Source organism: Phaenicophaeus curvirostris, chromosome 6 (genome assembly GCF_032191515.1).
Source record: "Phaenicophaeus curvirostris isolate KB17595 chromosome 6, BPBGC_Pcur_1.0, whole genome shotgun sequence".
NCBI classification, from domain to species: Eukaryota; Metazoa; Chordata; class Aves; order Cuculiformes; family Cuculidae; genus Phaenicophaeus; species Phaenicophaeus curvirostris.
The window spans coordinates 42,844,426-42,867,032 of NC_091397.1; the positions used below are offsets into that span (position 1 = coordinate 42,844,426).

The window sequence follows — 22,607 nt, forward strand, 5'->3', positions numbered from 1 at the left end:
AGTCATTATTCACAGGCAATAGATCTCATAGAATAAAGACAATTATTGCCAATGGAAAGGGAAGTTGAAGGATTTGAATGTTCAAGCTCTGGAAGAGACTGCCCAGGGAAATCAGCATCCCTGGAGGTATTTAAAAGACCTGTAAAGATGGTGCTTAAGGACATGGTTTAGTAGTGAACTTGGCAGTGTTAGGTGTACGGTTAGACTCAATGACCTTAAAGGTCTTTTCCAACCTAAATAGTTCTGTGATTCTAAGTTTAATCTTAATACAAATGACTGCAAAAAGTAGCTTATATCCAACAGCTGAAAGCACTGGACTGCCATTTCAGTGACAGCTGAGGACACTCTGCACTTCACAAAAATAACAGAAGTATTATTGTCTAGCCCTGAGACAATCTAATCTTCCAAAGACCATTCAAATAAGAAATTATGATTTACTCCAGAAAAAGGAAGTGGAAGGAAGTGCCCTCATTTAAAGTAGCTATGCAAAAGCAAGAAGTCTGAAGAAAACAGGGGTTCTGGTAGTTTTCTGATCCTGGACTAAATTTAATTCTTTATCAGTAGCAAATCTTTAACGAAGACACACTTTACAGCATACTAAAAAAAACAAAGATCTCCCCTCCTCCAACCAACAACAAAAAAAGAAACCACACAAACACAAACCACATTATTCATAGACTAGGAACCTGCACAATGGGTGCAATAACGTACTGCAAATGTTAGTTTAGAGCATCTAATAACTTATGCAGTACTGTGTCACTTTAAAATGTTTAAGTCTTAATATGGTATAAATAGGAAGGACAAAATTTAATAGTGCAGTGGAGAGGGAATGAGGGAAATGTCATTATCTGCATAAAACCATCCTCTTAATTCTTTATCTCAAAGAGAATTTAAAAACAGGTAACTGTATCTGAGGTAACCGAATTAAGATTGCAGAATTTCTTTGCTTAATTGTCAAGGCACTTCTATTTGTTTCAGCAAAGGCAACTTAAAATGCATCTTTTGTCATCATTCCATCTTTGTTTTTTCCCCAAAGTACAAAATCTAAAGCACAGCATCACCTCTTATGAACAGTCAGAAAAATATCTGCACTATACGCATACAAAACATATACGGTCTATACATTTTACACACTGGAGGGTGTGCACTCAGTACATGTCACATAGGTGCCACACAGAGGTTTGTGAAATAACCAATTCCTTTTAGCAGCCTTCTCTTATCAGAATAGAGTAAATATTGACCACAGATGCTGTTACTGGGGAAAAAAAAAAAAAAGTAAAACTAAAAGGTTGTTAAAGAAAAGATTTTCGAGCCAGTGTTAGAATGGTTATGTTGTAACTACCGCACGCATTAACGTGCAGATGCTACACACAAAGCAATACTATGGATGCTGTTCTGGAGAGATGCGAGAATGGCCCAGTAATCAAAATCCTGTAAAGATGTCAGTTTTACTGGACTTAATGAGTTTCCCTCACCAGACCCCTCATCATCGTCAGTCGCGGGCTCCTGCATCTCCTCTGTGAAAGCCTGAGATTGGCGGGGGTTATTCTTGTTGTCTGAAACAGTCACTTGTGCTTGTGACCTCTCACCTGAGGTCTCCGTGTGCTGAACTGGCGTCGAGGTAGTTAGGCCCTTGTAAGAAATGTCACCTGTCTCATCTTCCTCAAAGTCATTAAGGCAGTACACTTCATCCAGGTCCAGGTCCAGGGTCCTGAAGCCCTTAGTGACAACCCCAGGCCTCGGGTCCAGGATCCCACCCAGGTGGGGCTGAGCCAGCTGCTGCCAGTGGTGCAAAGTGGCAGAACCTTGAAAGGGAACACAAAGACAACCAAACCAAATCAGTAATCAATCCAGGACCTAAAAGGCAGAATATCCCGCTTTGTTTATCCAGATGACCCAAAGGTTTGGGACTTCCAAACCTTTAATATTTCTGGGTTTAATATTCCTAGGAAAACATGCTAAAAGGCAAAGCTGCTTCATCTACTCTTCAGCATTTTTAGATCAATATGAAATAATCTGATCACTTCAGGACTTGGATAGGCAAAGTCCGGCACAAAGACGTGGCATACTTGTTCACATGCACATCCCCCCTCTCTCCCATAAATAGTCTTGTTTCCCTAAATTCACAGGATTAAACAGGAGTATAAAGAATTAATATTTAACAGTTGATCTGAGCACCATCACAGGAAGCTCTAAGAGGAACATATACCACGTATTCTCACATTAAGCTCACACTAAGAAAGGTACTGAAAACATGCCAGAACTTCTACTGGTGGCTAACAGGTAGACAACAGGCTACACAGATCACACAGCAATTTCAGCTTTCTACCATATGTTAGAAAGTCACACGAACCAACTCCAGGCACATGTAAGTAGATAATACCTCTGAGCTATACAGCAAGTCTAAATACTTGTACAGCCCCTAAGCTACAGGAACTCGACTACTACATAACTAAATGCTACTGTACCTGTAGCTTCATCCTTGGCAGAAAGTGCTTTGAGTGAGCAAAGAGGTGTATTTACAAAGAAAAGCATTCTATGTTCAGTGTTCAACAGGAGACAATGGGTCAGAAACAGCAATGTATCAGGTGAAATTGATATACACACACTGAGATAGACCCACTTAAATCAGGGAGGCTTATTTGATTCCTCAGGTAGTGATTTAATACTGCTCACAAGGGTCTAAATTCTCCTGTGTGTCCACCAGTTACACCTGTGCTGCAACACGTGACTTTAAACAATTAATTCTAAGTCCTATGACACAAATAAATAAAATAACAAAGAGCCCAAATCAGCGCAGTTTTTGTTGTCTTGTTCCTGTTCCCTCTCCCCAAAGCAGAATAGTGACTCAGTCCACAAGATGGCATACAAACATCTTACCAATATTCAAAAAACTAAGAACATTCAACGCATTGCGTTGTATACTATCATAGTCAGGCACGGGATGGTTCTCATAAATGTAATTTCATACCTAAGAAAAACCCTATGGAATGAGAAGAATTGTCCTTTCACAGTAAGGTAATTGTACCACAGAAGCTTACTGTAAATAGGAAGTGAATAGGGAAAATGTCCTGTTCAATGACTGGGATCTGTGAGAAGAATTTTAACAAAGTCTACCTTACTTTTTAAAACGTGTAATTTTTAACCCGGAATAATTGGATCTGCTAGATTACTTCGGATAACAGCGCTAATTTCATTTACATATATTTTCAGTTATTTTTGAGAGACTAAAGAGGAATTAGACTGTTTGGTATTCTTGAGGCTCAAGAAGTAGAAATGATTACAATCCAAATATAAATAAATAATAAATAACTATTAACTTGTGCAACTTGTATTTATTCCTGAATTGTTACAAAGGTCACTTACTTTTTTTGTAGTTCTACTATACATAAAAGCATATTTAGCACCTCTCCACCTTCTGGAATACTTAAGAATAGAGTTTTGAGGTATGACCATACCTTCAAAAGTTGCAATAAAACACCGGAAATAAAAAATTCCTTTCCACACTGTACACAAATATAAAATCCTGTTGCTAATTAACTCCAATACGCAAGCTTCTAAAGATGTTATTTTTTTTCACCTTAAAGCTCAACAAAATTAATACTTGGGAAAACTGCAGAGTACAAGCATTTAACTGATAACATTTTGCATCTTTCCTATGGAAATATATGCATCAGAACATCTGCATTTTGAGCTTTAACATTTCTACTGTTATTACACGTTATTAGTTTCTTCTGGAAACTGGAAACCAAAGTGTCCTAGGTTTCCTCAGGAAAAAGGTGGATATCCGAGTTTTGCCCCACCTCTGTTACTTTAATCATGATCTCAAAATGGGTGAAACAGAGCTTCAACTTTTCCCTACAGAAAATTAACACTAATACAGAAAGCAATGCAATGTCGTCAACAACCTTATGCTCCTCCCAAAAAAAGCTGGGGGAACACATCACCTTGGTCTGTGTTCAGCCCCAGGCTCCCACTAGGCAGTTCTGTTAAGTTATGCTATCAGAAAAATGAAGGAATTGGTGTACAACAGTGGAGCTACTAGGCAGAAGTGAGAAGAAATATAAAAGCAAAAAAAAAAAAGCATATGAATAGCGTTTGTTTTTCTATTCCCCGATACCCGCATCATTGTATATTTAGTATAAGGGTCAGAGAAAGCTTGAAATTAATGATGTGTTGCTGTCCCAATTGCAACAAAGCGAGCAAGACTTGATCAGTCCAAGGTTCTAGTTTTCCTGCTGGATACAGGGATGGCTAATTTGTGCTTATGGTATAACAGTTCAAAACCTAAGGCAAACCAACAACCCACCAGACTAAAGTCAGTCAAGCAATCATTCTATTCGACTAAGAGAAAGCAGGTTTTGTTTTCTGAATGTGCAAAAGAAGATTAATTTCTTAGTGCTTCTGTCACCCTATTTATTTTACTGTGGAATTCAAAATTGATTGCTTTAAAGGAACAGAAGCCACTAATCTGAAATGTATTACAGAAGAGATTTTTTTCTTTCTTCATTTTATGGATGAGCACCCTTCGGAAAAGAGTAATAAAAAACAAAGGCACAACTACTGATAACAGTCTGGAAGTACAGCAGACTGCTTTGCTCCAGGAGTTTGAAAGTATCCCTGAAGTTGAAAAAAAAAAAAAAAGAAAAATCAAACCCCAGAACATTAAATCTCATGAAAAATACTCAGGAAAGAAACTAAGCTGAAGTGAGGGACAGGATCATACACATGGATTTAATAAAAGATAACAAACTTTTTTTTTTTTAATGAAAAAAAAATTTATGAAACAGGCAGATACAAACATACTACAAATGAGATGTAAACCCAAGCATGAGAAGTACTTTAAAAGGTGCTATAATTTTAAGGAAAAAAATGACCCAATGAGAACAATGAACAAAACCAGGAAAAAAACAAACCCAGACAGACGGAAAGATGATAAAGATTTTAAGAGTTTATTTGAAGAAAAAAGCAGATATAATGGGATGGTGACAGAAATCTATTACAGTGGTAGAAATCAGTAACTGCAAGAAAACTGGATTGTTGCTTCTCTCATGTGGTACATGAATTATGACCATTTCAAAGCAGTAATGAAAAACTATTACAATCTGCTAAACAGTATGGACTTGTGCGCTATGGCTATAGTTTCATTTGAACATTGATACAGCACATCACTTTCTTCAGGACACAGGAAGGGTTATATTTGCTTCTGAATATGTGACATGCTAAATGCTCCTTTATAGATGAAATAAATTTGTTCTAAAAATGAAAAAGGGAACTTCTGCAATTAAAACACACATAGACAATGTGATGCAACACCAGAGTTCTGTTAAAGGAGAAGAGAGAGAAACCAAAGCTAATTTATGTAACTAGCATATCTCTGAAGTATCACAGGAAAACAGCTTCATTTTACTTCAAACCTGAAGGAATTTACTCAACTTCAACTTCCAGAAACAACCTGAAACAACTAAAGAAAGCCACATGGATTATACTAGATGTGCTCTGTCCGCTTTGTTAGACAGACTACAGAAACACACTTGACTCTGAAATAATGCTCTAGCCCTGACTACCACTTACCTATATCTTGCTTTCTTCTGAGACAATACACGGAGGAAATTTGACTTTAAAAACCCCATCTCATTTCACACATGAAACAAAAGCCATAGAGACTTGCGTGACCATTCAGACAGCCAAATAAAGTCCAGAGGTAATTTTTTTTTGTCACAAAAATAGTCCTTTTAGACCATCTGGACTGTTTGAAGTAGGTAAAGGTCTTTCCAGACGCTAATTTTCAGAATTGAGAATTGATAGACTAATATTCTTGTTGCTTAGATTTCAGATACTCAACCACCTTTCTTTTCTAAGTATGAAATGGCAACATTGAGACCCAGGTTAGATGTAAGGCTGCACTACTCATGCAAGTGTGGCCTGTAACATTTATTTTACTGTCATGGCTGAAATTGTTTCCTAAGACTTTTAAGGCTTAAGGAAAAATGTAGTAGTTAAAAGATTTCAAACCAACAGCGTGGATTGCTGTCTCTAAAGTAAAAGGAGTATGTATTGCAAAGATTTCCTGCTTTCTGGTGATGTATAAGAGACCACAAAGAGTCACTAAGAAGAACAGATAAAGGCCGAGGCCCTTTGTTATCACCTTCTAGTGGTTTCACAATCTGAAGCTTTTCCGGTAGGTAGGAGCGACTGCTGATCGACATTCCTGAATATCCAGTGAACTCTGAGAATCTGGAGTGAGTTCCCAGTGACATGATGCTCTCTGTGGGGGTAACAGAACCACTATGGAGTTCACCCTTTTCTGCCAGTTCCCGCAACTTCCTTTCCTGCTCTTCTTCAAAAAACTTCCGCTCCGAGAGGTAATTCTCCCGTCTGAGGGACAGCCTACGAAGGGCAGTTTCTAGGTCACTGGAGCCTGGAGTCCCTGGAGTTCCAGGCTTCTTCAACCTGTCTTCATTTCTAAAACATAACAGGGGAAACATACATAGGAAAAAATAAAAAAAAAAAGAGAGAGAGAGAAGGGACAAAAAAGTTCTCAGTTATTTAAAGGTATTGGTGAATGTCTCAAAACTGTCATTTAGAAGTTTTAAGCATGCTTAAGCCTAGGAACAATTTGCTACTGTCCAGAAAGTGCAAAGGCAAACACCAATATTTTCTCTTTTATATTCTTTCATGTTTAAGCTGTTCCAAATCCTAGGTCCTGCCTGGAAGCTCCTGTTAGGAAAAGCTGTGTTTTATTGAAGTGCTTCCTCCTACAAGTAGACAAGAGATGCCCTACTTGTTCTGGGTCTCTTACAGTCATACAAACTCAAGTAAGCAGCCACTTCTTACAGGGTCAATGCTGCATGAATACCATAACGAATCACAAGAGTATATTATGCTGACAAATATCCATTGTTTTGAGATATTAAGTTGGTTTTTTTCTGGGAAGTGTACATAGTATATCGTGATGAGACAAGTAGCTAGAAAAGCAGAGTTCTCATTGATTTCATTCACAAGTTCTCATATTAGATACCCCCCTCCCTTTATTTTTGGGATCAAAAGATTGAGCTGTAGCTGTAATTTAGATCAGAACTCCCTAGCATAAATGCGAAATGGTGAAAATATAATTAAAGTGTTGACCCTCATCTGCAAAGACAAAGGGTGGTTTTACATCATCTGATGCTGCTGTATCTCAGAACAGGTGCGAGTTGAAGACACTGCTACATCGTGGTTTCAAAAAGCTTTCCTTTTCAAATCAACTTGAGTGCTCAAGAACTATAAGCACAAAATAAAGTAACTTTTGAAGACAGACCACTGCGTTAATTGCAGAATGTAAGACAAAGAAGAAAACAGAAACACTTTTATGTCGCAAACAAAGCAAAAGCAAAGACCAGTGCTACAGTACTAACCCATTGTCAGAGGATTCTGTCTCTAAGATGATGCTATTGGTCTTGTTGTCAATCATAATATTAGAGATGTCTCCCCCATAGAAACTGGAACGTGGAGTGCTAACACAGCTAGAAATGAGTGAGTTCATAGCAGAGGACTGGTTAGAGCCTGGGATATTCATTGGTGACGGAGTCATGGATCTCTGCTTGACAACTTGGTTGACATTTCTCACTGTCTCGAAGACTCGCTTCTGATGGCTGGTAAGACATACACACAGTTAATAATCACAAAGTGCCTTCTTACCTTAAGAAGGAACAGAGAAACAGGTAACAGATTGTGAACAACCCTTCCCATTCAAAGCTCTACCAACCAGCTTCTCTTTATCGTTTCTGTAACATAGTATGCATAGGGCCCTACACTCGCTACAGTCTGGCCATTACATTCAACCCATCAACATAATACTTCCATTATCCAAGAATATTTTAGACAGAACATTTGAAAATTAAGTGGATGGACTCTCTCAAATATTAACAAAAATTAAGTGAAAGAGCATTTGACATACATCAGCTAACAACGCCTTACAGCTATTGCGTGGAAATGAGTTTTTAAGAAATGAAATTATCTCCATTCTGTTCTTAACTATGAAGTGGTTAATCCATCGTAAAAAAGAATTTGAATTTACTCTATTGAGTACATATATGCAAACAAGTCTGGTATATTTCCTTTTCAAAACGCACATAAATAGCATCTAAAATAAAAAAGAAAAAAATATAATGGACCAAGAGTCTAGAGAGAGGCTGTCAAGGCTGGAAACCTAATTTTTTACCTGCTTCCACAGTTCATTCTTTATCACCTTTGTCCTGACATCATAACAAACACTGTTGATTTGCTTCAAGATTAAGTTCAGATGATATTTCAGCAGAATTTTTTTGACAAAATAAACTTTCCCTACATCACCTACAGAAGTGCCATTGCTGCTCTGTTTTACAGTTCAACAACGGCTGAAAAAAAGAACAATGCATCACTTCCAGCTTAAAGGTTAACACTGCCAGCGTATAACAACAGTATGACGTATGCCATTTAATGTAAATCAATCCTCTATCTGTCCATGAGTGCTAAACAGTTGCAATCTTTGTGTGTAGGCTCAAAGTCTATAGTTGCATATTTTTAAGAGGCTGAATCTAAGAGCATCTATCGAACGGTCCCACAGTTACTACCATTGGGCAAATAAATAAAACCAAGGCAACTCATGAAATCAAATCCTTCTTTGGTATGTGCACGGCAATATAAAGGACATTCTAAAGACATTACACTATTCTTAAGTTAGATCATTCTGGAAGGATAAAAGGATCCTATGGCATTTGAGCATTTTGATCTAACACGCTTTTAATTTTACATGTTTCTAATCAACGTTTTTCTCTGTCAAAGAATCATTTACCATTCTTGGCTCAGAGAAGGTTTAAGCCCATGTCAAATGTTCAGTAAATATAGTTAGAAGGTTTCTGGAAAGTTGCTAATGTACCTCCTCTGATGGTTCTTTCTTTGTCAACTCTTTCTCTAACATATCCTCTAAATAGGATTAATGTGTTTCAAATTAACTAGTCCATGCCTCATACAAATAGGTGAGATAAACCTATTGGAGTACATGTGCAGCTGGTTTCAGTAAAGCATTTCTGCCCAGCTGTATCTATCTATAGCTTTTGGACTGTCACAAGTACTTTACTTGTTTCAAACCACTCTCTTGTTTAATTCAAGAGAACTTTAGCACTGGTGTAATGGGCATCACACTACAAGTACCCAACCACTCTAAATCCCTTTCTGCACTGTTGTTCTTCCCATAGAAACTGGATTACATCACTAATTACCTTCTAGCTTCTGTTATAACACCTGAAGAGAGAACACTAGGAATTGAACTCATCCCCTAAGCATTAACTGAAGAAACCTAGCATTGTAACATGCAAGAAAACAAATCTTTTCTCATTCTCAACACTCAAGAATGAGGACAAAAAAGTTCATAAGACAAGCCAAAACCTATATATGGGTGTTTTCTTTTGGCAGCACCAACACCCCAACAACCAGACAATTTGTTTTAATTTGTCTCTATGATTCACACGCTACCAGCAATATTTCTCTCCAAATCCCCAGCTGAATAATTATTTCCTGTCTTTTCCTTTCTCATAAAATAAAAATTAACTTCAGATATAATCCATCAACTAGGAATTAATTCTTTTCAGTCATACGCCAAGTCAGGAGAGTCAGGTTCATCCAAATGCAGTTCTTTCCTCATTGACCCTTCTATCTCTGCTGCCAAGGAATCCTGTTAAAAATAAGCATAAGAGAAAAACAAACACCATAATATTAATAGGCTTTCATCACAGAAAATAATTACTTATATAAAATTATTAATAACTAATATGGTGTCATTCCAGAAAAAAGAAAGATTTAGAAAATTAAGTGGAAAGCTGGAAGACTAATGAATGTATCTAAATCACTGGCAGGTTATAGCTTAGCTTCATACTGCTACAATGCTTATCATCACAAGACACAGAACACCTCTTAAGGATCCTAAAAGAACATCACAGGCAACAACAGAAGTCAGGGGCTCCAACTTCCCTACTCAGCAACACCCACCCTTCACATGTAAAGTTATGCTTAATTTGTTTTCGTTTCAAATAAACAGAAAACATTCTTCCCTTCCACAACATCACCTACCTACACACACAAAAAGACATGGTTCATGGCATAAAGCATTATACACTTCCCCTACAGGGTTAAAGGTGACAAGTTATCAATTTTCCAATGCCGGTCAGTAAGTTTTACTGCCTAACTGGAAGGTATCAAACATTCACAAATCAAAGTGATCTCCAGTCCCATGATTGAATATCATTTTTATACAAAACAAACTCATCTCAGCACAAGCATACTTTCCGCAGCTTTCAACTGTAATGGTACAACTTGTATTACCAAATGTCTGCACTTTAGATTGACCTGTGTTCAATCTGAGAAGGGAACACTAAAAGGCAAGCTAAGCCTCTCTTGACAATTTACTTCTTGTGAGCACAAATATAATCTGTGCTCATCCTTAGCAGATAAGAAGGTAAAGACAAGGAAAGCCAGATTCTGCTGCTTGTTTACATGACCATAACCCAAAAGAAATTTCACTGATATCATTGCCCTCAGAAGTAATGGGATAATTGTAGAGACTCAGAAATAAGTAGAGCCGGGCACTGAACTTATCTAGACTTTATGCACTTTTTTTTATTTGACTGAGAAAACAGCATACTCCCCATGCTCTAAATGTGCAATGTCATAATCAAATGAAACTAGATAAACAACAGTGATATCACTAGTGACACCGCCATAACTGACGTTGCCATAATATACACTAGCAACAAATATTCTTTTAATAAACTGCTGAATTTTCAGTGACCCTAAAGAATACATGTGTAACCTATTTGATTATTCAAGAATTAGAAAGTATAACGTAAGTGACTAGAAGGATTCCATGTTCAGAAACCATTAATTATGTTATCAGGAAGTTACATCTCCAAGGATATTGAAGACCAACAGGAAGCTCCTACTGAAAATCAGCCATTGGAGTACAGGAGGTGCCTAACAAAGATGTACAGAACTGTATAACAACTTATTAACAATACCACTGATTCACAGTATCAGAACAGCCAGCTGCAGGTTCTATAGAATACTGCAGTAAAAACAAGTAACCACACAGCACCACTGTTTCAGAACCAAGTATGCAAACTAGATCACTCAGGTGCCTTTTTACATTACAGATGTACACATTTTATCAATGCTTGTGTCAGGTCTAGCAACCCATCCCTGAATCTGCAAGCCAGATGCAAACATTTGTATTTCCTTTGGTTGTTTTCTCTCTGGTGTGTGCAGTTTTCCTTCATAAATCTGCTTACCATAGGGAAGAGACCGAGAGAGTGGTACCGACGTGATATCGCGTTTGGCATAGTCTTGTTCCTAAGGTTTTTCAGCTCTTCTTGCGCCTCATGAAGCATTTCCATGCACTCTGCATACTTGTCTTCCAGCTCCCGCAACTGTAACAGAAAACAGTCCAAGACCTTAGGGGCTACACTGTCATTACAAAAAGCCTGCTTTTTTTTTTTTTTCTCTGCACTGGTAAAGGAAAATGGCGTAGGTAAGAATATCCTATTTTAAAGGAAAAAACTCCAAACAGTGAATATCACTAAAAATAATACATAACATGGATTAGTAACAGGAAAGGCTGGGAGGGAGGAACTGCTTGCTCCATTTCCTATCCTACATGAAGCCACTCTCAAGGAGAAGATACAGAGCTAAAAGCATCCTTAGTCTGATCAGGTATAGTGCCTAATTTTATTGCCATAATGACCACATTGGCAAACAGCACGTGAAAAGGACAAGACACTTCAGTGTTTCAAAGGACTTAGAAATCAAGGCTTTCTTACATACGCATATATACATATGACCTCCAACAGCCTAAGATTAGCCTTATTTTTAGCTTGAGTTTCTCAGGAAACACATCTTATGTAAGAAATCTGTCTGCAGATGTCTGTTCACCCTCATAGTTTTTGAGTTCATCTCAATGAAGCTCGGTGAAGGGCTAATGTCTGAAATACCACATTCCTATCAAGCTTCATAAAAATAAGCTCCTTGTCTTAGAAAAAGAAATCCTGTTAAGGACTTCCCAAAGAAATGGCTGCAAAAGCACGAGTTCAACCTTTGTGGATCACCATAGGTACAAAAGGCTCATTAGTAGGACAAGTTTCTATGGGCATTCTCACCTTCAACACCAAGTAACCCAAATGAAATCACATCATAAGAAGATCAAGCTTTATTAGTTGTATTTTGTCCGTTTTGTACATGTGAATGTAGCACTCAGAAGACAGCCAGCAATCCTGGACTGTCTTTGGTTCACTTGCTGAACAAATACAATATGAATGAGCTCTTCCACATTATCTCACTGCTCAAAACAGGCTTAAACTACCAGCCAAGGGAAGTCAACCTGCGTAGGAGCTCCTATACAGCACATAAGCCTCAGTTTTTCAAAATGTGTGACAGCGGAAGGAGAAGGAAGGAAAAGGGTTTTGAACTCTACCAGGAACATAAACATGCCCTCATTCCACATACATTGGCACCATTAGTTAATACTTCTGATGCAATTTAGACTAAAACACCTATGGTAAAGTGAACCACTGCTGTTCTAGTACTAAATTATTGTAATATTAAGTAACATGCTCACCTCTGCTGTGAGCTGCCTCTGTGCATCTTTAGCTGCTCCCAAATGCTGGACCAATTCTTCATTTTCAACTGCACACTAAAACATGACAAAAAATGTTAGAAATACTGTGACATTTTGTCCTGTGATGATGGTTTTAGCCTATACTACAGTATAAATAGGAAAATTCTAATTTTCTCACAATTCTCACTGCAGCAGTATGAGTTCACACATTAGTTTAAAAACATTTAAACAATATTTTAAAATGTTGACAGAAAACAGTGAGTATCAGTCCATGCCCTGCTAAATAAATCTCCAAAACCCTAAAACTGAGCATGTGTCCTCTGAAATACTCGCAGTGACATTCTTGCCTTATGGAAGAAATCAATTTTAGTGCAGTGTCTCACACCTAATATTTAAATCAAATATTTGATATATCAAAGTATTTGATATATCATATATGCATTTTTTTAATAAATCTGTTCTTTCTAGTCATGTATGCTACCTATTAAATTTCAAACGTGGTCACTCAGATAAGATGGCTGGAAAATTTCGTGTAGGCTATGGTATATAGAGGACTTTAAATTTTCTTCCAACTACAACAGCAGCAAATCACAGCAGTAGTCTTGCAACTGGATTCCTTACAGCTTTTGCCTTTTTCTGCAGATCAACTATCTGAGAGAGAAGGTGGGTGATTTCTTCCTGTTGCCGGGCAGCATCTTCGGTTTTCTTTGCTAACTCTTCAGAGATATTGGCAATCTGGATGTTTGCATCCCCTTTAAGAGAAGTGATTACAATTAACATTGCAAACCCAAAAGCAGAAAAGTATGCAGAAAGATGTTCTTTCAGAGCACCACTTGATTCAGCAGAATCTTTCACCAATACACAGCAAGGTATTTCTAAAAAACAGCAGTAAGACAAAACTAGAAAGACACAAAGTGCTCGTGCAACAAAGGAGACTGTACTTTCCCCTAACAATAACATTTTCCACGCAAAACTATTTTGCTGCTGAGAAAGTTTTAGCTTATGGCCAGAATTTTCTGCTGTGAAATTTCAGACAGAAATTTTCTCTTCACAACCATTTATATAAGGAAAATTAGTACCACAGAAAAACATGACTGACTGATCTGATTCAGTTTTCTGTTTTTAGTGAACAATCTCAAAGGAGAAGGGAAAAGAAACAAGGACATACTTAGCTCTTTTACACAGTCATTGACAAGCTGTTGTTCTTTCTCTTCATAAGTAATTGTTTCGGTCTTCAGCTGACAGGCCTATTCAAGAAACCCAGATCAAATATGCTACATTAGCATGTTTGTTCTTTGCCAGTCTGTTGCTGCATTACCATCTGCTTCAGAAAGACAAGCTTCTCTAATCACTCCTCCACGAAGACAGTGAGAAACCACAGTTTTGTCTGCCCTCCCTCGTGTTCTGGAAAAAGGGGCCAGGTGAATTCTCAGAGACGTTACTGTATGGAGAATCTTGCATCATTATCACCATATCCCCACTAGATGTCACTTGCGTATTTTGCACTTAAAATAGAAAGAAACGTAACAGAAGGCTGGTATGCAGAGCTTGATCTGGTCACCTGAACAAAGCTAGGTATTGTCACAAACTAATTAAATGCTTGTTTAAATAACTGAATTAAGCATTCAAGTATTTAACATTCAGACAGTACCTGAAAAGTTCTGGCACTGTAGCCATATAATCCCACAAAAAACCTTAATGCTACCTCCTTCTCTGCTTTGTCTTTTCTGCTCCAACTCTAGGACTCCCAGGAGGAACACGGCTACACCCATCTGGTTCTGTCTGGCACCGCCTCGGAGAGGGCGTCTGTAATCTGTTCCCAATGATGGGGCCACATTCAGACACCCACAAATTGCACCTGTAGAGAGATGCATAGCTCCAAGGTTTCAGGTTTGGCTTCATCTTGTGCCTCACTGGCGAAGACTGCGTTTCCTTAGATAGGAGAACGCATGGTTCTCTTATCAGCTCCTGATGCAGTGGCCCCCTCAGTTCTCACTCTACCTTCATTCTTCTCAAACCATCTACTGCTCATCTTCCTTGTGCAACTTCTCAGTGAAGCACACGGCACTCTTCATTACACAGTGCCTTATCCAGAATTGTGACACAACCTATTTGCAATGGGCCCTGCTTGCATTTGCAGTAGGAAATAGAAACGATGAGCTGTTTTCCTGCACTCCTTCTTAGCTCAAAAGTATTCCTTCTGCTACATCCTGCTACATGTTTGCAAAGTGCTCCCAAAGTTTAAAAGATGCATTCAAAATTACATGTGTAATTATTCAGAGGCTATTCAATTATGAAGTGTTATCTCTCACAGACAGGGAAGAGGAGATAAACTTTCAAAAACTACACAGAACAAATGGAATATTGTCATAAATAAAAGGCAAGGCAATCACATTAACTTAAAATATTAACAGCCTGACTTGAAACACAAACTGAAGATATTTAATACAAATTTAAGTTAGTGGCTTTTATTTTGACACACACTGAATTTGTACCAGAGACCACACCAGCCTACAAACTTCACATCTGCAGCTAATGCCTAGCAAGTCAGCCCTTTGACACCTGTTTCAAAGTGCAGTTCTGGACTCCAAAACCTGCCCATGCTTTTGCGCATTGTTTTGATAAGGAAACTGCTTTGCACGTAGCTTCGTGTAGCTTCCACATTTCAGCCTTTCCTTTATTCAGAAGAACAAAGGATGGTGAATAAACAACTACAAAGAGATCTGTGTCACATGGGGAATTCCGGACTCTTAATTAGACTCTCTCAACTTCTAATACACATTTCTCAATACCTGTGTTCTGGCATTTAAATGAACAACTGTATTAAGTGAAACACAAGGGCAGCAATTTCACCTCAGATCTAAGCACAACATTCTCCTCTTCCAGGTCCTTGAGTTTCTTTTGAAGAGAATCCAAATGGAAGTAGTTCTGGACGGAAGAAGAAGATTCATTTCTCTTCAGCCTTGTAACAAAAACAAGTTTTAAATAATTTTTACCTGTATTATGGTCAATCTCACAGAAGAACAGGCAGATCAGAGGTCTCAAAACCAGTCAAAGCCACATGAAATACAGCTTTGTTCATGCCCATATGTTTGGGCAGCAATGCATTTTCAGTCATTTTTAATTGAGAACATTTTTTTACTTACTGTTCACACTTTCGACAGAAAAGCTGCTCAGGCAAGGATATGAGAAAGAAAACCACCTTACTACAGAGAGCAATACAATAGCTTCTGATTAACGTTGCACATGCCTCACCGCAACACAGCAATAACTCTGCAGGCAAGGGCAGACAGCCCCTCAGAGCCTGCAACACTGTTCAGCCAGCTAATTGCATGGAACCCAAGCTATAAGCCATGCTCTATTTCCTTTCCTCTGCTTAGAGCTTTCCACAGTGGCCTCAGGTTCTTTAAGCACAAAGGTCACACACATAGCACATCCCAGCAGTTTGGAAAGTTGTGTATTGTAGTGGGGTACCATAAGTGGGACCTGCATCTGCATCCCCACCACAGTGACCTAGCTCCTGTGAGAGCTACAGTGCTGTATCAGCAGCCTCCCTATGTACTCTCCCATCTTGACTCTTGTTGGCACCACTATAGCCAGCTGATCGATGCAAATCCTTCCAGCTGGTGCCATACACCAAGTCCAGAGACCCATTAATATTTCCAGCCAATACAGAGATCATTTTACTAATTTTCTAAGCTATCAAATTGTTAAAACTACCCCTGCTTAGTATCAGAAGAAGGTCCAGCGTTGTAGATCAATAACTTACGGGGTGGAACAGACAGATTCGGGCTCACTTTCTTCAGCAGCACTGGTATAGAACTGAAGCAGCTCATCTTTCATGGAGAGCTCATGCCGCAACTGAGAAACCTGTGCAAAGACAGAGCTTGCAGATCAATACATTGCTTTTCTAGGCACATTCTTAAGTAAACTCAGTATAAATTAGTTATTCATCCTCCAAGCATCACCTTCAGACTAAATCAAGAGGCCAAGACCAGAACAGACCAGAAACAACCAGCTCCTTTATTACTTAGGAAGAACAAAAAGGGTACCTTTTGAATTAGAAATTAAATGTTCTACTTCAGAAGTTCAAAAGTGCCATTATCCACTACTATTAGACATCTTTCTTTGTCACTTTCTTTAATATGAACAATCCTGGTTCACTAATGCACTATTCTAGATTCACATTCACAGAAACAGATGTACTGCAACGGTACTGCAAGAAATTACTGTGGCACAACCAAGACAAATATAATTTTCTTATCCATTTTCTGTGACGACTGTCACCATCTGGTTTGGAAACAGGCCTTGTAGGCTTCAGATATAGACATTTCTTCCTCTCCAAGATACTGTGGATAAAAATTACCTAAGTGGTTGCATAGTAAGGTTACATTTGGGACTTGATTGCCTGTTGAGCTGCAGAACCCCACCACAGAGTGGCAGGCTGCCATTCTGAGGCTGCTGCAATGGTGGAGGCTGCAGTAAGTATCTGGGTGTAATTTGGGCTTTTGACGACTCCAAAGCAAGAACCTAGTAAAACAGTAAGTGGGAGTCCCATACTCAGTACATAGATGTATCAAAAAGGAATAAAACATCTAAACTGGGTAATTAAGATACACTGCAGTTGTGTGCGACAATCTTAACCTCTGTTAATTCCTATTGTGATTCTGCAAGAAAAGGGTTAAAATGCCCAATTACAGAGGAGGACTTACACCACTTCATTGCTGCAATTTAAGACCCCAGTGGCAAGAGATTAATTGTTATTTTACTTGCATAGCTATAAATAGCATAACTGTTCAGACAGATCTGTCCCTTCCACTTGCACTGGAAGACCTGGCCTTCAGTTTTCACTTTACAATGCAGAAGTTGCTGAGCACGTTTGTTTTTATTAGACTTCTGCTTTTGGTACTGTAGGCATACTTACATTTGTAGCTATTACTGACAAAAAAAAACCAAAACCAAAACCAGAGAATATCAATAAAAGACATTTAAGCTGCATTTTCATCAAACAAAAAAGCAGGCTCAATGCAATAAAGCACTTCAATGATGCCGAATTTTAAACAAACAAGGCCATTTACTTTACTAAGGCTCTTCCTTCTAATCAGATGCACTAAGGCACCAAGTCCTTCCAAGGCTTTGGTTCTAAAAATCCAAGGGGGTGAGGGGAAACCCCAACAAACCACTTTTCAGAAAATCATGAAACAAAACCACCACACATTAATTCTGTGAGGTTCGCTTCCCCGTTTCAAGAACAGCTAAAAAGCTGAGCCTCTTTAAGTGGAAAGGATTCAGATATTAAGTTGATGGGCACAATATCTTCTCCAGATTTTGTTACACTTCTTTCTCCATGAATTAAAAACGCAGAGGATGCTACTTTTATGCAATTTCCAAGCAATCGAATTCTCCAAAGGAGGGTGAACAGCCAGGAACTTATGACCTTTTATGTGAACAGGACCAGAAGCAATGGGCACAAGCTGAAACATGGTAAGTTCCAGCTGAGCATCAGAAACAACTTTTTAATTGTAGGGATGACTGAGCACTGGCACAGGTTGCCCAGAGAGGCTGTGGAGTCTCCATCTTTGGAGATATTCAAACGCTGCCTGGATGAGGTCCTGGGCAACCATCTGTAGGTGGCTCTGCTTGAGCAGTGGGGTTCAGATATTATCACCTCCAAAGGTCACTGCCAACCTGAACTATGCTGTGAAACGTGAAAAACCTGACTACAGTAACTTCCAGCAACACTTTCCTTGACATAGCGTTTTGCGGTGTGTTGAACCCAGCCAGTAATGAAGCACCCGTGAGATGAGCACATGTTCTGCCCCCACGATACTCACAGAACGGCAGAGAGAACCAGAAGCACAAAAGCCAGAAAAACTCATGGGCCAAGATAAAGACAGTTTCATAAGTAAAGCAAAGTTGCTTGAGCAAGCAAAGCAATGTAAGGTGTTGATTCACTACTTTCTATCAGCAGGCACATGTTCAGCCACTTTATGTAAAGCAGGGCCTCGGCACACATAATAGTTACTTGTGAACACAAACACTATACCCATGAACGTTCCATGCTCCTCCCTTCTCTGAGCTTTTATTCTTAAGCATAACAACATAAGGCACAGAATATCCCTTTGGTCAGCTGGGGTCAGCTATCCCAGCTATTCACTCTCCCAACACCTTGCCCAGATGGGGCTGGGTTGGGGAGAAGGAGGGTGAGGAGGAAGACTGCACCTTGAAGCTGTGCGACCACTGATCAGCAATAGCTGTAACACTGGTTGTTATCAGCACCGTTGTCATCACAAATCCAAAACACAGCACCATACAGGCTACCATGAAGAACACTGGTGCTACCCCAACCAGATCCAGTACACATTTTTATGTTCCAAACACAGGATTTGTTTTATGAACAGAAAGGACCTTTTCTACATTTTCATGAGCCACTACAATGTGTAAGCTTTGGAGAAAAGACTACCACGCTACCCCCTTCACAACATATTGTTACCAAGCAACAGGGGCTGAGCTCTCGCCCCACGAGGGACAAGAGCTCATGAGCTCTCGCCATACTTGGTTCCCAAGACTTCACCTGTTCACGCTTTCGACACTAGGCCATGAAATACCTGAACCCATCTTAGAGGCAATTTAAGGTAGCAGATAAAAGATAAAAGATAAGGTAGCAGATAAAAGATAAAAGATAAGGTAGCAGATAAAAGATAAAAGCCTCACACAAAGCACATGGGACCTAGCTGGCAGGAACAATCCTTACTGAATCACGACCAACAGTTTCAAGAGTCCATCTGATTGTTTTCCTGACTGACAGAAGCTAAATGATTAACAGGTTAAAATGAAGACACACAGTTATACTGTATGTAAATAACATGCATGCAAGTATCAAGCCAAAGAGCATTTCTATCTTTCCAGTATTACCTTCTACTCCAACAGACCAAAGACAACATTCCATCTTTTAGGCCAGTGTTCCAGATTATAATTCAACTTTTCTTTTCCTCTCACTTTACGCACAAGAAAACAAAATCTGGAAAAGGTTCTAGAATCATGCTATCACAAGACCACAGAGTCTGGTACGTGACCTAGAACTAAAACAACAGGACTAGAGGACTGCATTACTCAGATGCTATCACAGCTTTGGGGTGGTGTTATTTGATGACCGACAGCGTGTTTGAAACGCTGCCTTTTAACCTTCAGAAACACATGACAAAATCTGAAGAGGAAAAGGCAGCATAAACTGGGAAATTTAGGAAGATAAGGAGAAGCTAAAACCTAACAATCTAATCCATTTCAAACATGGCTCACATTGTGACATGTTATGTAGCTTTGATACCAAGCTCTAATTTCAAAGGAGACAATATTGAATTGTAGGCAGCGCTGACTCAGTGAGAAGGGACACATCTTGAGATAGGAGCTGCAGCATTCTTAGTGAACATGGCAATACCACAGCAGGTAGACACGCTGTACCTGGGGACTACATTTCTGCCGCTGAAAAGGCAGACACCCACCTCTGTAACCACAACAATTTACAATTACAGAAGCATCCTCAATATAATGTATATGCTTCCAGAATAGAATTACAGAGCAGTAAGCCAAGACTGGAGTATCTGAACATGCAAGCACGGTGCTTGCTTCAGTGTGCTCACCTTTTGTCCTCTACTGCACCACTGCAGTCTCAGTTCCATCACTTTTTATTGAATATGACCACAGCCCCTTCCTAAAACTGAGCAGCACAAACTTAAAAAGACAACCCCAAGAATCTAATGCTTTCTGCACAGGTCTGTATTACTTTCATATGTACCTATGAATGTGGCATGTTACTAGGACATAGGAAAAACTTGGGCTACTTGGTGGGATCGTTAGAAGGCTTTGTCAGGATGAGTTTGGTAGGTCAGAGAGACATAAAGCTATATACGACATACATTCCAAGAAAACCTTAACATTATACTATATACCAGAAAAAAAAAAGTATGCTACAGAAACCACAGATCCCTCAGATAAACCATTTTTAGGTAGTTTTTACAGAATTTTAGAAGTATCAATTCTCTTTTATTCTCTTCTCCCTTGCCCTTAGAGACAGTTGTCTTAGTTACCATCCTATTCAAATATTCAAAATTCAGCATTAACAGAAGATCTGAAATCTACTGAAAAAAGATTTTTGACACACAAAAACTGTCATGACTTTAAAGCTGGATAATCTCTGCCTCAAAAGCATCCGTTTCTGAAGGAGTCAAAATGACAATATGAAAGGTGGGTGTTGAGAGAACATATGGCCCAACATATCAAGCCACCTGCTAAGAAGCTTATTCCTGGTCAGCCTTTGCTTAATGCTGCTCCTGGAGCCTTTTGGATACACAGACCTGGCTCAGGCAGCCCATCCCTGTCACCCATCTTCCTCAACTGAGTCTTCTATCTGGATCTATGGCACAAATGCACTGCCCTGCCCAGTCTGTACGCACACGCCTAATAAATGCTACATTGACCAATGCAGAAACAAACTTGTTCACCACATGATGGGACTTGGGCAGCAAACAGCAGCACTCCTCTGGGACATAAAAGAATCGGTTTTCCTTGCCAAAAAGGGTAGGCCACACTAAAGGGTATTATTACCAAAGGATATTATTTCTACGTGTGTGCTCCACTATGATTTATTGCACAACTCAGATCCCTCTATCTGTGCATTATTCATCAGCCCACCCTAGGTATAATTCAACACCTCACTCCTGGGCAGTTTTATTAACATCCCTTTTTAAAGTTTTTAATCCCCTGTAGTTCATTGTTCTCTTTCTCATTGCGAACAATGACAAAACAGGTAGAAGAAAACACTGGATATAGTGACACAAAACTAAAAGAGCAGCTGGTTTGAGAGGAAAATTAAATCTATGGCAGAACACAATTCAGTGGCTTGAGGGTAGGGTTCCCCACCCCCCACCCCCGCCCCAAATCACCTGACTGGAGCCAACAGGTCAAATTACTTTTTTGGTTACATTTCTAAAAGCGTACAGGCTATAAAAATAGCCAACGAAACTTCTGCAACAGACTGATCTGCTATGGACAGGATGCCCAAAAAAATTAAGTAAGGTCAAGGTGAAACTAGAAGGGAAAATCTCCCCATTGCTGCAGACAGAGCGCTCAGGTATAAAAATCTTACCTCTTCCCTGATGTGTTCTACTTGCTCCTCCAGGAATTCATTTCTTTCTGTCAGTGATTTATTCTTCTTTAGCAGTGACTGGCCAATCCGAGCAGCTAATTCTAAGTCCCGTTCTTTCTGTGAAGCATTAAGAAAAGAAAGCTGATTTCAAATTATCCATTCACCAAAGGACCAGAGGGTGGATAAAACTATAATGAAAGGTAAGGAACAAGTACTTGAAAAATAAAGACACTTTCCTTCTGCGAGGTTTTGTAGGTTTAGGGATTTTTGCTCTTCCCCCTCCTCCACACCCCCTCTTGGTTATATTACATCCGAATTGTTCAGAAAAGACTGACCGATACAGAGTTATTAAACCATACACCTGAAAGCACAGCTTCAAAGTCTAATGTAAACACGTGTAAATGAAATCAGATCTGGTCCAGCTATGTTTGAGAAACTATGGAGGGAAACTCTTCCATCACCTTGCTATTCCATCTACAGAACGCAATCACAAAACTTCAGAAGTTACATTTTAACGAATTGTAAAGAAGCACAGTAAAAATAAAGAACTTTAGTATTTCAAATCATTCTTCAGTTTCCACTTGCTTCACCTTGAAATTAAAGGTAGTAAGCTGTGCAGGAGCAGAAGCCAATTGCACAGTAACGAATGCTCAGCTCCTGTCTTCTTTGTGTACATATATCCGTTAGTGCTTTCATACAAAAAGACATGCTGTCCCTTTCCTTTTGCAGATTCCTAAATCTATATTAAGTAGTTACTCTTATGCCATGATTTCCCATTTTTCCCCCTCTCAATGTGCACAGAACTGGAAATAACCGATTTAACCAGTTCACCACATG

The 22,607-nt window shown here is 39.1% G+C and overlaps 1 protein-coding gene across 10 annotated transcripts in view; it reads right to left on the reverse strand.

The window, feature by feature from the left end:
• Positions 1–22,607, reverse strand: part of TRAK1 (trafficking kinesin protein 1) — a 134,740-nt gene that overhangs the window by 15,742 nt on the left and 96,391 nt on the right. For 4 of the 10 annotated variants that reach the window (XM_069859952.1, XM_069859962.1, XM_069859961.1 and 1 more), the window contains 11 exons: positions 21,771–21,887; positions 16,395–16,495; positions 15,479–15,587; positions 13,794–13,872; positions 13,247–13,377; positions 12,626–12,700; positions 11,304–11,441; positions 9,618–9,694; positions 7,398–7,634; positions 6,149–6,465; positions 1,590–1,805 (listed from right to left, as the gene is read on the reverse strand). In XM_069859952.1, coding sequence (XP_069716053.1) covers positions 1,590–1,805; positions 6,149–6,465; positions 7,398–7,634; positions 9,618–9,694; positions 11,304–11,441; positions 12,626–12,700; positions 13,247–13,377; positions 13,794–13,872; positions 15,479–15,587; positions 16,395–16,495; positions 21,771–21,887 — 1,597 coding nt within the window. Of the gene's footprint in view, positions 1–1,475; positions 1,806–6,148; positions 6,466–7,397; positions 7,635–9,617; positions 9,695–11,303; positions 11,442–12,625; positions 12,701–13,246; positions 13,378–13,793; positions 13,873–15,478; positions 15,588–16,394; positions 16,496–21,770; positions 21,888–22,607 lie in introns of all 10 variants that reach the window. The other 6 variants (XM_069859955.1, XM_069859960.1, XM_069859957.1 and 3 more) reach the window with 2 other exon arrangements.